At 41.5% G+C, this 13,690-nt stretch overlaps 1 protein-coding gene across 1 annotated transcript; it reads left to right on the top strand.

Moving 5' to 3' along the window:
• The first annotated feature begins 10,627 nt into the window (after positions 1-10,627).
• Positions 10,628-11,678, top strand: LOC143878321 (chaperone protein dnaJ 8, chloroplastic-like). Its single transcript, XM_077380621.1, has 3 exons — positions 10,628-11,048; positions 11,165-11,233; positions 11,308-11,678. The coding sequence occupies exons 1-3, from the start codon at positions 10,857-10,859 to the stop codon at positions 11,503-11,505; spliced, it is 459 nt and encodes a 152-aa protein (XP_077236736.1). The 5' UTR covers positions 10,628-10,856; the 3' UTR covers positions 11,506-11,678.
• Positions 11,679-13,690: the final 2,012 nt, after the last annotated feature.

Here is a 13,690-nt window from a genome sequence, read left to right as displayed (position 1 = left end):
ATTTCAAGTTTCCTGTCAAAGATATTCCTTCTAAAAGGAGGAGACCACATCACCTTGTTGTTTGTTCGACTAAAACACTCTTTTACCATTACTTCCGAACTTGCTGCCAAAGCAATCAACTGAGGAAATATCTCTTTAAAAGGGTATTTGTACACCATTTGTCCCACCAAAACCGCACTCTGTCCCCAGAATATACTCTAAATCTAATCCCTTCCAAGAATTTAGCATCAAGACACATAACATCCCTCCATATCGTTTTACCTTTTTCTTGAACTTATCCTCCGACTGCCAATGACCCTTGTATGCACCATACTTCGAGTGAATGACTTTAGCCCACAGCTGCGATTGCGAATCTCCAAATCTCCAAAGCCACTTACTAAGCAATGCTTGATTTGTCTCCCTTATTCTTCTGATGCCAAGACCACCAGCCTTGATGGGCTTACAAACATTTTCCCAACTTACCAATGGAATACCTTTCTTACAATTTGCCCCACCCCATAAAAATCGCCTTTGTATTTTCTCCAATCTTAGAATAATGTTCATAGGACATTTAAACACAGAGAGCTGATAGATGGGTATATTCGCCAATACTGCCTTAATCAAGGTAAGTCTAACTCCTGTGGAAACTAAATTCCTTTTCCAAGTATCCAGCTTTCCTCCACTCTGTCTACTATGGGTTCCCAACTCTCTTTTTTTGGAGTCCCGACACCCAAAGGAAGACCCAAGTAGGTCGATGGAAATGAATCCACTTTACAACCCTTCACAAATGCCAAGCCACTCAACTCTTCAAGCGTAATGTTAATGCCAAAAGATTTTGATTTATGAAAGTTTGTTCTTTGGCCAGTTATCGACTCATAGCATCTCATAATGGCGTTTAGATTCACCACGCTAACGAAGTTCGGAGAGCTGAAAAGCAACGTATGATCCGTAAATTGTAAGTGTGAAACCTCTAACTGACCTTCACCAATCTCGAATCCCTTTATGAGGCCTTCTTCCTTTCCCTTGTCTAGCAATCTACTTAATGTCTTTGCCACCAAAACGAAGAGAAAAGGGGACAACAGATCTCCTTGTCTCAGACCTCTGCATGACTTGAAGAAACCTTTTGGTGAACCATTGATTATAACAGAAAACCATGCTGATGAAATGTAAATTCTAATCCACGACCTCCATTTCAAGCCAAATCCCATACGAGTAAGCAGATAGTCCAAGCACTCCCTCTCCACGCTATCCTAAGCTTTTTCCATTTCAAGTTTATAAACAATACCTTTTTTTACCCATCTTGGCATAGAAATCGATTGACTCATTAGCAATGAGAGAACAATCCACTATTTGCCGCACACTAATGAAGGCACACTGGTTCGAGGAGACTATCTTTGGAAGCACCATCTTAATTCTCTCTGCTAATACCTTGACCAGAATCTTATATAAACCCCCAACTAAGCTAATCGGCTTGAAATCAATCATTTTCCGACCCCCCCTTGACCTTTCGAATCAAGGAGATGAACGTAGCTCCAGTCCCTTTATCGAACTCCATCCCCAATTCTTCTTAAGATGTCCTCTTTTACATATCCCCAGCATTCTTGGAAAAAAGCAATACAAAACCCATATGGGCCTAGAGCTTTGTCTCTTCCCAGCGAAAATACCCCCTTTTCTATTTCTTCTTCGGTGAATGGACGTTCAAGTGATTTACTATCCAAATCAGATAGGCGGTTGAAACCATGGTTTAAAATTTCGACCGAAATCCGAAAGTTAGGATACCGGTGGGGACCGAAACCGAAAATTTCCGAAATTCAAGTTTTTGCCATTTACCAAATTTCGGTCCGAAATTTCGGTTTAAAGACATTATTTATTTAAAAAAAAAGTGTTACAAAATTTCGGCCCTGAATTTGGAACCAAATTTCGGACTGAAATTTTAAACCATGGTTGAAACATACCCCTTCAGGAACCAGACGCCGAAGCCTTTCCGTCGAACTCGAATATAATCCCTGATAATAGTCAATGACTTCTTTTTTAATTCTCTCCTTCTCTTCGATAATTTACACCATTCACATTCAAAGCTTCTATACAGTTACCCCTCCTTTGAGCACAAGCCATAGCATGGAAGGAGGCCGTGTTCTTATCACTTTCTTTCCACCACTTAACCCTCGATTTCTGTCTCGAAGAAATTTCCTCTTGTAAGACGAACCGATTATGCTCTTCCTTCAAATGGACCCATTTCCTTTATTTCTTCATCATTAGCTGATCCAGCCTCCTCCTTCTCAACTATATTTCTGATACGATTTAATAGCCATCCTTTCCTCCTAGATGATTCCTTTTCCAATTCCGCCTTCCATTTTATAAGTTTTTTCTTGACATGATGCAATTTTGATCCTATCACCATATCAGCCGGACCATATGCCTTATGTTCAACCCACCACGCTCCCAACTTCTCATCCATTTTGACATACATCCGGAGGACAAATGAGGAATCTATCAAGCCTACTGCGACTTTCATTTCTAGACCAAGTAAACTTGGCGCCAAGCAGGGGGATATCTATAAGCTCCTTTGCAGCAATAAAATCTGAGAACGCATCCATATTCTGACTATACTGATTACAACCCGCGCTTTCCTCCACAAATCTAATTTCATTAAAATATCCCCCAATGCACCAAGGAAAAGCTCCCATCTATCCGAATCCCATACTATCAAGATACCCCCGGAGACCCCCACCGTGTCCAAACCTGTGACTGCTGCCCTACTTACTGAGGACCACTTCGATTCCTGGATGCATAAAATATCAGGCTTATGCTTACGGACTATTTCCTTCACCTGGGCTTTCTTATTTAGGGCACCCAACCCCATTGATTTTCCACGATAGAATCTTCATAATCCCCGGGCTGTAACTTTAGACTTCCCCTTTGGTGTGCTTCGAATACACACACCCTTTTGCCTAGAATTTTCAATACTCTGATTAGCCCCTTCATAATTAACTCCCGACTTCAGTCTAGCCAATTCTCTCGCCTGCTTTTTAGACATCTCCTCTGAGTAAGAACCCACCCCTTTATGCTATTTCATTTCTCTTACCTCAGCCTCCCTGTACATCTTTCTGAGTCTAGCCGTCAGGCCGGAATAAGATAATCCCAAAACCTTGCTAGTTTCCATTACATGATTAACGAAAGACTCAATAACCTCTCTCTCTGCACCTTGCCAATCAATCAGAATGACATCTTCTTCATCTCTAACAAGTACCTCTTGATCCTCTCTGATTACCATAGCCAAATGGTCCCCCTTCCTCGTTTCCCCTACATCCGACTGAGATCCCCCAATATCTGTTCTCCGATTCTGGCTTTTCTGCTCAAAATGTATACTAAGAATAGGGTCTGGAAACTCATTGATGGGAGAATTCTGCAATTGCGAATGCTCGAATGGATCTTGCCCCGAAACCTGCAAAGCACCATCATGTGGAAACATAAAAGATAAACGTTAGAGAATGTATTCACCATACCTTGGGAACTCCCGCTCAAATGAACGCCCGAGGATGATCCATATGATTCAAACTGAGACAAAGAAGAAGATCCATGATCGATGAGGCCACCAGGAACGACGAGAGATTGATCCCTCTCACCTAGTCGGACTTTCACCCCCTGATGCGCCAATAATTGTTGATTTCTCCCCCCTTCTCTAGAGGCTATTGTATCTGTAAATATTGGTTCCTCTTCACCGACAGCTTCTGGGTCTTCAAAATTCAGGGAGACCGCAACTTGAGATATAGACTTCTACGCTTACTTTTCTCCATGGTGGAAAGAGCTGAATCCGGGAGTAAATTATCCAAAGGGGATCCCACCGCTGCCTCATAAAATGAACGAAAATTAATTAAACCACGCGGAAGATCTAGGACACTTTCTAATAAAATTGGATTATCTATTCTCTGTGCTGGAGAAAGTGATATCAGCGGTGGATAGTCCATTAAGTTGACTGGATTCTGTTCCGGACAGAAGGCCGCTTTCCCAAAGCCCATAGGTCCGACATAAAGCGGGACCATAACTCATTAAAGCCCACCTTCGCACACGAGTCCATGTCTTTATTTGAAGACCAAGACCTTAAGATACCATCAGATCGCAAATCCGAATCAACGGCTGGGATGAAATCTAGCAAGATATTAGAGATATTGGACGCTAGCTGTATTCCACTGTTTAGACCAAATTGACTTCCCGCCGAAGGCCTCTCTCTTTCCGCGGATAACCGCTCCTCCACCCTATTGATCGCTCCCACGTGGTTATAGATCCTGGAGCTGCCAGAAGCACAAGATAGTCATTCAGATTGACTAACTTGAGCCCCTGCTCTATCTTGCGCTGATCTTCAGCAACCTCCAGCAGAAGAACATCCTTCCGCCGCTGACTGATTAGTATTTCCGTTAATATCGGAGAATCTACTAACTATTTCGTCATCATTCATTCTTAGATCTGCGTGAGAAGGCCTCTTATACAATCTGTTCGCCATGACCCAAAGGACATCCTCTCCAGCTTTAACTGGAATTTTAATCAAATCTGGAGCTTCTTGACAAGACTATCAAAATTCTTCCTAGAGTATAACCTTGTCGTAGTTCACATGATTTATCAGTTGCAAGGACCTTGCCCAGTCGACCTCCGATTCTTCGGAAATTTTCTTCATACCATGCATGAGGAGGAAGCCCCTTTATTGCCCACCTAGCAGCTCCAATCAATCCGTGAAATCTGGGAATCCACATCTCCATTTCTCTGAAAGGGGAATCTATAGCTTGCTTCCATTTTTCTTTGCACTCTTCTGCATTCACTTGACAAGACTATCAAAATTCTTCCTAGAGTATAACCTTGTCGTAGTTCACATGATTTATCAGTTTCAAGGACCTTGCCCAGTTGGCCTCCGATTCTTCAGAAATTTTCTTCATACCATGCATGAGGAGGAAGCTCCTTTATTGCCCACCTAGCAGCTCCAATCAATCTGGGAAATCTGGGAATCCACATCTCCATTTCTCTGAAAGGGGAATCTATAGCTTGCTTCCATTTTTCGTTGCACTCTTCTGCATTCACTTCCATTGGGGGTGGTGGTAATAATCACCTCCTTTGAAAACTATACCCATAACTAAATAAAAATTACATTCTAGCCCACCACACATATATCATAAGAAAATGCACATAACAGTTTTCTTATACATGACCAAGGGTGAACCACTCACACATTTATGGTCCTGGTTATTTTGGTCCTTAATCTTTTGTTTCTGGCAAGGAAGCAGGATTCTTCCCTGGGGGCCTTCGATTCCCGCTCTGGCAACCTTAAGCAGGATTCTTCCCTGGGAGCCTTCGATTCCCGCTCTGGCAACCTTGGTTTCTGGTACCCTTTTGTGGGACATCTCATTCCTACTCTTGTATCTCTGTTTTCTTTATTTTAATGAAATCTATTATGTTTATAAAAAAATTGTTGGTGTTTTCTTATACATGACCAAGGGTGACCACACACACATTTATGGTCTTGGTTATTTTAATCCTTAATCTTTTGTTTATGGGGATTTGCTACGGACGATCGCATAAGGCATTTCGCGGATGTGCTTTTGCATGTGAGAGCAGCCACACAGGCTTAGATTTTCTCTTATTCATTTAATTCATCTGTGGTGGCTGCTCTCACATGCAACAGCCCATCCACAAAATTCCTTCTGCGATGGTCACTAGCAAATCCATTGTCTATGATTATCACCTTTCATAAGATAATATTTCACTTGAGTGGTTGATGATCGATTGCTACCACTTTGATGTGCAGAGTAAGACTGCATCAGATCCTAGTCTCACTGGGATTAAGCGAAAAGAAGCAGCAGAAACAGCAGACAATGAAACAACATGTTTAGCTAGTTCGAAGAAGATTCGTAAAGAGTGGAGTTGTGCCCTCTGTCAAGTGAGTGCAACTTGTGAGGAAGCTCTGAATGCCCACCTTCAGGGTAAGAAACACAAGTCCAGGGAGGCAGAACTTGGAATGAGCAACAAGAAAACTGATAAGCCTATGACAACCTCAAAACACCCAGAGAAACAAGAAGAAAAGGAGCACCAACTTGACGATAAGAAGAAAATGTCAAATTTCTGGTGGTGCGACCTATGTAAAGTAGGTTGCAACAGCGAGTCTGTGAAGGCTGCTCATTGTGGTGGGAAGAAGCACATTGCTCGATTGCAGGAAGGCAAGGAAGGTGGTGGAAAAGTAGATGATGTAAAATCAGTAGTAGCTGAAGTGGTGACCAGAGAGGCGGAGCAAATAGTGGAAAGTGTTAAAAGGAAAAGGTTAATTATCCGGTGTAACCTTTGTGACGTACAGTGCAACAGCGAGACTGTGATGAATGTTCATTGCCGTGGCATGAAGCACATTGCGAGGCTGCAGGAAGTGAAGAAAGAAGAAGCATCAGAAGTGGTGACTAGAGAAATGGAGGAGGAAAATCTTAAGAAAAGATATACTTTCTTATGCAAGCTATGTCAAGTAAGGTGCAACAGTGAGTCAGTGATGGCTGCTCACTGTGCTGGGATGAAACACATTGCCATGTTGCATAAACTGAAGGAAGGTGTCAAAAAGGAAGACGAGGTAAAAAAAGAGGAGGAAATTGAGGGAAATGTTGATGGGGAAGTAGATGGAGTGAATGAAGTGGAGGCAGCCAAAAGCGAGGAATCAAAAGGCACGGAGGCACCTTTTGATGAAGCAGAGGATAATACAGAGGCAGTGATTGATGAAGCAGCGGAAATTGAGAAGGCTCCGATAGAAGAAAGCTGCAGTGTCATGCAAGAAGGAAGTGTAGAGGAGGAGCTAGTCTCCATGCAAGAGATAAACTGAGACTGAGCACCGAGGTAGGCTTTCTGCTAGTTAGGACATGCAGGGGGAAGGGTTTTTTGTAATGATTATGAGGTTGAGACTCTACATAGGTGGGCTTTCTGGTGCTTATTCATTCTATATCTACAATTAGCTGTTAATAATCAGTAGGCATGTCTATTTTGCAGTCTCTAAACAGTAGACTTTTTGTAACTAAACAACAGGAGAAGACTCTACTGTGCAGAGAGGGCTTTGTTTTGGTATTTTAAATAGGAAAGCGATCTGAAAACCAAGTTGGGTTGTAGCTGTTTGTGTTAAAAAAATGTAATGGTTTGAGATTGGTTTGAGAGAAGCTAATGGATTAAACCAAGTTAGGCAGGGTTTTTCATGTATGTTTTAGATTGGTTTGAGAGATGCTAGTGGACCAACTTTTACCGGGGAGACTCTTCCGGGCACAGATGGGCTGGCCCCAGCCCCCCCCCCCCCCCCCCCAGGGTCCATCTGGCAGCCATTAAAGGCAATCCAAACTGTGCATGCAACTAAAAATTTACCCTTAAACTAGGATGTTAAGTCACTCTGGGAAACAGCCTTCCTAGGAGCAGTTCTGATCCTCTTTTAGGCCCTGTTTGGGACTCCAAGAAATATCATTTTTGGCAATTTAGAGGGAAATGATTTGGTTATGGCATACTTAAGGTAGGGCTGCAACTTGGGTCGGGTTTTTCCGGACCCCGACCCGAAAATAACATGGGCCGTGTTTAGAAATCGTGGGTCTTGGGTAGGGTCGGCTTTGTTTTGGTATTTTAAATAGGAAAGCGATCTGAAAACCAAGTTGGGTTGTAGCTGTTTGTGTTAAAAAAATGTAATGGTTTGAGATTGGTTTGAGAGAAGCTAATGGATTAAACCAAGTTAGGCAGGGTTTTTCATGTATGTTTTAGATTGGTTTGAGAGATGCTAGTGGACCAACTTTTACCGGGGAGACTCTTCCGGGCACAGATGGGCTGGCCCCAGCCCCCCCCCCCCCCCCCCCCCCCCCCCCCCCCAGGGTCCATCTGGCAGCCATTAAAGGCAATCCAAACTGTGCATGCAACTAAAAATTTACCCTTAAACTAGGATGTTAAGTCACTCTGGGAAACAGCCTTCCTAGGAGCAGTTCTGATCCTCTTTTAGGCCCTGTTTGGGACTCCAAGAAATATCATTTTTGGCAATTTAGAGGGAAATGATTTGGTTATGGCATACTTAAGGTAGGGCTGCAACTTGGGTCGGGTTTTTCCGGACCCCGACCCGAAAATAACATGGGCCGTGTTTAGAAATCGTGGGTCTTGGGTAGGGTCGGGTTTAAATTGGAAAACCTGACTCAATTTTGGGGGGTTTAAAGCCAAAAAAAAATAATCCCAAAACCCAACCCAAAGCATATGGGTGTACTGTGACTTCCTTAAATATCTCTTGAATAACTCGGCAAATTATTTTCTAATATATTGATACAATTGTTTTGAAGCGATCATGTTATGAAAATAGAGTCCTTAAATTTATACTGTTTTTCTACAATCTTTAAAATTAGTCAAACATCTTACGCTAAAAAATGAAAACCAGACCCGAGAAATAATCTTGGGTAGGGTCGAGTTTACGAATCTCGAGTTTTCATGTAAAGAATTAGACTCAACCTGAATAGACCCAACCCGACCAGATAATTCTCGGGTGGGTTAGGGTTTTGGAAAACCGGACTTGCCCGGCCCGAGTTGCACCCCTAATTTTCGGGTAGGGTAGGATTTTGTCTTATTTAATCCATCGGAGGTGACTGTTCTCTCATGCAACAACCGCCCACATAGGGCTGGCAACGGGGCGGGGCGGGGCCGGATGTTGGGGTCCCCTACCCCTTCCCCTCTGCGGGGAATTTCCCCCCTCCCCTTCCCCTCCCCTCTGCGGGGATGGTGGGGAATCCCCCTCCCCGCATCCTTCGGGGACAAAATCCCAGCCCCGCCCCGCCCCAACATCACCCCCTCTTTAGTCATTGATACACTAATGCTGGGTGTCCCTAATCAACTTGATGCAATTTCAATATATAAAAATGTTATAAACTAACAATCGATAGGCTAGCTATTAATTAAATTAGCAAGAGATTGGTATAAGGAGTTTGTCTTCTCTTCTTTATATATTGATTGAAATGTTGGGCAGCAACGAACGTCCAGATTTCACTTGTTTGCAGTGTTTTTTTACTTGAAAATTTAATAAGAGAGGGCAGATCCATATTCGGTATTTGTGTGTGGACGATGGATGGATGGACCCATTGGACCGACAGTAGCTGTTGTTGGATGATGGGATTTCCGCACATTGCTAATTGGATTCGATCCAACTTCAATTTTAGATCAAGTGGTATCATAGCGTGCCACTTAGAGTACCCAACATTCAAACCCCATTTTGGATCATTAATTTTGGGAAATGTTATGAGCACTACTGTATTCTGATGATCGCACTCCTGACTTTATTAAAAGTAAGGTATGGCCCGCACCATAGGATGATCCAAACCGTCCATTAGATGGTGCACACCCTAAATAGGTTGCGCCCAAAAAATCATTTCCTTAGGTTGATCCTAACCCTCCGATCTGTAGAGGTACTGAATGATCCTATTCCTCTATAGATCGGAGGGTTAGGATCAACCTATGGAAATGATTTTTGGGGCACAACCTATTTAGGGTGTGCCCCATCTAATGGATGGTTTGGATCATTGTATGGTGCGGGCCATACCATACTTTTAATAATAAAATGCAATTTATTTTGGCTACCGATGTTGGCACTACGATTTTTTGATAATTGCATACACTCACTCACTCAGCTTGTCTTTATTATTTCAACATCTGTCAAAAGGTTATTATAATTCCCAAAATGCTCTCAGAAGCTAATTAAAAGGAAAAGACAAGCTAAGTCTATGTTTGGGGGAATCTTGTAGCCGATCCACAGAGTTTCTAGTAGTTTTCCTAAAAAAAAAACACTTAAAAATATACAAAAAAATGGCATTGATTAACGGGGCGAGGCGGGGCGGGGCGGGTCGGGGAGGGGACAACTCCATCCCCTTCCCCTTCCCCTCCCCGCACCGGGGAATTTTTAAAATCCCCTTCCCCTTACCCTTCCCCTCTCAAATCGGGGAATCCCTGCCCCAAACGAGGCGGGGCGGGGCGGATCCCCGCTTTTTCGGGTGAAATTGCCAGCCCTAGGCCCACGAAATGCCTTCTACGATGGTCCGTCCCTCCTCCCTAGCAAATCCCTATAAAAAAAATAGGTAGATTCAATCATTACAGTTGTTTGTTATGTAAATAACTATAAAGAAATTTATATTATAAGGTATTTAATATGAAGGAATATATCCTTTTCGCATGCAGTTTCCTCGCAATGGAAGATTTAGAGTAAAAAATTCAAGAGCAATGCTAAATTGAAGGGTGCCCATGCAAATACCTAGCAGCAAGGTCGATCTACATTTATATCTGGGCGATGATAATTTCGCACCCCCTGTGGGGATAATGCGCACCCCTTTAACGTGAAAATAAAAATAAAAATTAAAGTCTGCCACATGGTTCGAATTTATCATCATCCTTATATCTCCATTAATTTAGCATTTTTTCAGTGTCTATAAATGGAATCAGCCGATCCAACCTTGCTGCTGGATTTGTGCAAGGGCGCCCTTCAATTTAGCATTCTTCAAATTTTAAACAAAGAAAACGCCGAAGTATAGGTCATAAACCAAACCAGCTGTCCTACCAACGATAGACTCAGCAAATGCCACGTTTTCATTTTGCGGAAATGAAAACGGAAAGCGTCCACAGAAAAAACCAGGCCAGGTCAGAAATCCTAGGAACGGATAAGAGAGAGTCCCTCTCAGACCCTTCCTATCCTCACTTATAAATTAGGATTAGGAGTCTTCTTCATTTCACCGTGTCATTTGATCTGTTCAAATTTGTCTCTCTATCTGTGTTGTATTTATTTGGATAGAAATCTGGTTGGGTTCTTGAGATCTTTTTTGTCTACGTATTACATTTGGGTTTGATTTTTGGGTGTTGGGTTTTGGATGAAAATGGCAAGTTCTATTGGAATGGTATCTGGGTCTTGGATTCAAGGCAATTCTTTTAAGGGGAAGACAAGAAACATGAGGGTTTGTTGTTCTTCGGCTAGTCTAACAGATCAATACAGAACGCTAAGAATCCAACCTGGGGCTTCAGTGAAGGAAGTAAAAAAGGCATTTAGACAGCTTGCTTTGCAGGTAGGTTTCTTTTTTGTCCCTAAACCTTCTACATTATTTGATTTTTTTTGGAGATTTTAATCCGTCAGAGATTGGTTTTGATGGGTTCTTTTTCTTTTTCTATTCTTTTTTTCCAGTATCATCCAGATGTATGCAAAGGAAAGAATTGTGGGGTTCAATTTCATCGGATTAATGAAGCCTATGATGTAAGTAATTGATATAAAGTAGTTGGATTGATGTTAATTTTGTGATTTTGACATTTTTTATGTGATTTATGCAGATTGTGATGGGAAGCCTGAGAGAATCGAACACAGATGGGGAGTTTTATTCATCTTACCAAGAAAATGGCGATGAAGATTATTATGATGAGACCATGAGGGGGATGAACGATTCAAGCTGGGATTTATGGGAAGAATGGATGGGATGGGAAGGAGCTGGTATTCGAGATTATTCTTCTCACATCAATCCTTATATCTGAACTTTTAATCAGGAGGAAAAAGATGATGATTTCTTCTTATACTGTTATGTAAATAAATCTTTTGGATTTTTATGTTATATCGAGATGTAAGATGCACATAGATACATCTAACGGGCTTACACCATGTCCCAAGCAAAATAAGAAAATGCCAATGTTTTTCATGGTTGCAGAAATGGCCTTTTGTTTTGTGTCGATGATCCTTAATAAGTTGATTTGGGTATTTGATTACTTGATTGAAATGGTCATTGAAAATCCATCTTGATTAGGGGTGTAAACGAGCCGAGCCTGGCCAGGCTCGGCTCGTTAAGCTCACAAGTGAGGCTCGGCTCGGGCTCGAACCAGGCTCGGCTCGGTCAGGCTCGGCCAGGCTCACGAGCCTTACCGAGCTTGGGTTATATTATGTTCACACCCCACATCTTCCCTGGACAGCCCTACTGGTGTAATTTGACTACTTTTTTTACACTATAGGGGGTGGTCCTAGTAACAAATGGGGTTCCAAAAATGAAGTGACATATTTTGCCCCCCGTTTCACTTCATGGACAACCCTTTTAATGTATATATTAATATATAATATATATATATATATATATATATATATATATATATATATATATTTAAATATATTAAATTCTTAACGAGCTTTAACGAGCCGAGCCGAGCTTTTTTCGAGCCGAGCTCGAGCGACCCTCCGAGCCCGAGCCAAAATTGACACCCTTAATCTTGATGCAACATTGATCGCCTCAATACACTTGATATTGTTCTTGATTTGTTTACACCATAAAATTCAAAATTTGAAACAAGAGCACATGCAGATTGCAATTTGCAAGAGTAGTTATTCTTTACAATTTGAAACAAGAGCACATGATGATTACAAAAGGATTACTCTTTCAAATTTGGAAGACAGATCACAAGTTGATTGCAAGAAGAGGATCAGTTTTGAGATGGTTAATCAACAACTACCATGGGCCAAAGTCTAAAATATGAGAAGAAGAAGAATGGAATGCTCTTGGCCTCTTGCCAAATCAACATACAACTTGTGTCTTTTCTTTTCTTCTTGTAACGTATATCCCTTCTTTCCTTCATATTTTCTTTTGATAATTCAATTGTGTTTTGTGAAGACATCAATGGATATTGTTTCGAAGAAGGTATTCTCTGATTTGTTCTTTGGTGAATTTCTTTTCTCGATCACTGAGCAGCGCTATGTCTGGCAGCCAGGAATTGTTTTTCATGTTAAATTAGTGTGTCGAGAGAGGATTGGAGCAGTTGGGAGGAGAGACATGTGAGAGAATTGTTTTTCATGTTAAATTAAGAGAATTGTTTTTCATGTTAAATTAGTGTCGAGAGAGAGGATTGGAGCGGTTGGGAAGAGAGAGATTTGAGACAACACGATTGAGCTAAGGGTGAGAAGTGGCTAAAAATCAAGAAAAAGTCTATTCTAGAGTATAGCTTTTTGTTTGTTTCGCAATTCTTAGTTACTTCTCACCACTTGGAGATTTTTTTAAACTCCCACCCCACCAAATGTGCCCTAAATGAATTACCAGTCCTTGTGAACAAGGTAGCATAGATCCGTCACGGTTCACACATTACCCAAATGCGAGGAACATTCTTATTATTTGAAAAGGCATTAAAAAACCTTTGACAAAGGGATGTTTTCTCTCTAATAAAAGTAAAGGGTAGGGCATTTGCACCAACATTTGAGAATTAACACCCTCTTTGGATCCTCTAAAATCAGTTCTTGTGAGAAAATAAAATCTTGAAAACCGAGGAACACCACAAACCACCCCCCCTCAAGCACTGTTATCCTGCTAGTGTTTCACTTTTTCATGTACTATTTTAGCCCATGGCAGCCTTGGTCATGGCTTTTCCTTCTTAATAAAATCTCACCATTTCAATAAAAAAAAAGAAACGAAAATGGCTTGCTTATAAACTTGAAATAACATAACCAACTCCAACTAAGATCTGTCATTATAGGTGATATTCTATAATAATTCGGCTTATGGTTATTGTTCTTGCATTCTTTAAGATTATTAACAGCCGTAAATCTGCTTAGCTGGAAATCAACTTCACTTAGCTAGAAATCTACTTCAAGAGTAGCATTCTACCAAAAATCCATTTTTAACATTGGAGATCTGTCATGCAATGAATCGACAGATGGAAAGGAATGAAAACAAGGAATGAAACCAAT

Source organism: Tasmannia lanceolata, unplaced genomic scaffold, assembly GCF_043159265.1.
Source record: "Tasmannia lanceolata isolate RefF3 unplaced genomic scaffold, GAP_Taslan_0.1 ptg000006l, whole genome shotgun sequence".
Taxonomy (NCBI): domain Eukaryota; kingdom Viridiplantae; phylum Streptophyta; class Magnoliopsida; order Canellales; family Winteraceae; genus Tasmannia; species Tasmannia lanceolata.
Note: the sequence above shows the minus strand (reverse complement) of the source record. Positions and strands in the feature narration are given on the sequence as shown.

What these genes read in the sequence shown, in the direction of transcription:
- LOC143878321 (XM_077380621.1), top strand. Translation starts at nt 10,857, where the DNA reads ATGAAAATGGCAAGTTCTATTGGAATGGTATCTGGGTCTTGGATTCAA. An exon ending in TTAGACAGCTTGCTTTGCAG is followed by an intron (nt 11,049 to 11,164) that starts GTAGGTTTCTTT and finishes CTTTTTTTCCAG; the next exon opens with TATCATCCAGATGTATGCAA. An exon ending in GGATTAATGAAGCCTATGAT is followed by an intron (nt 11,234 to 11,307) that starts GTAAGTAATTGA and finishes TGATTTATGCAG; the next exon opens with ATTGTGATGGGAAGCCTGAG.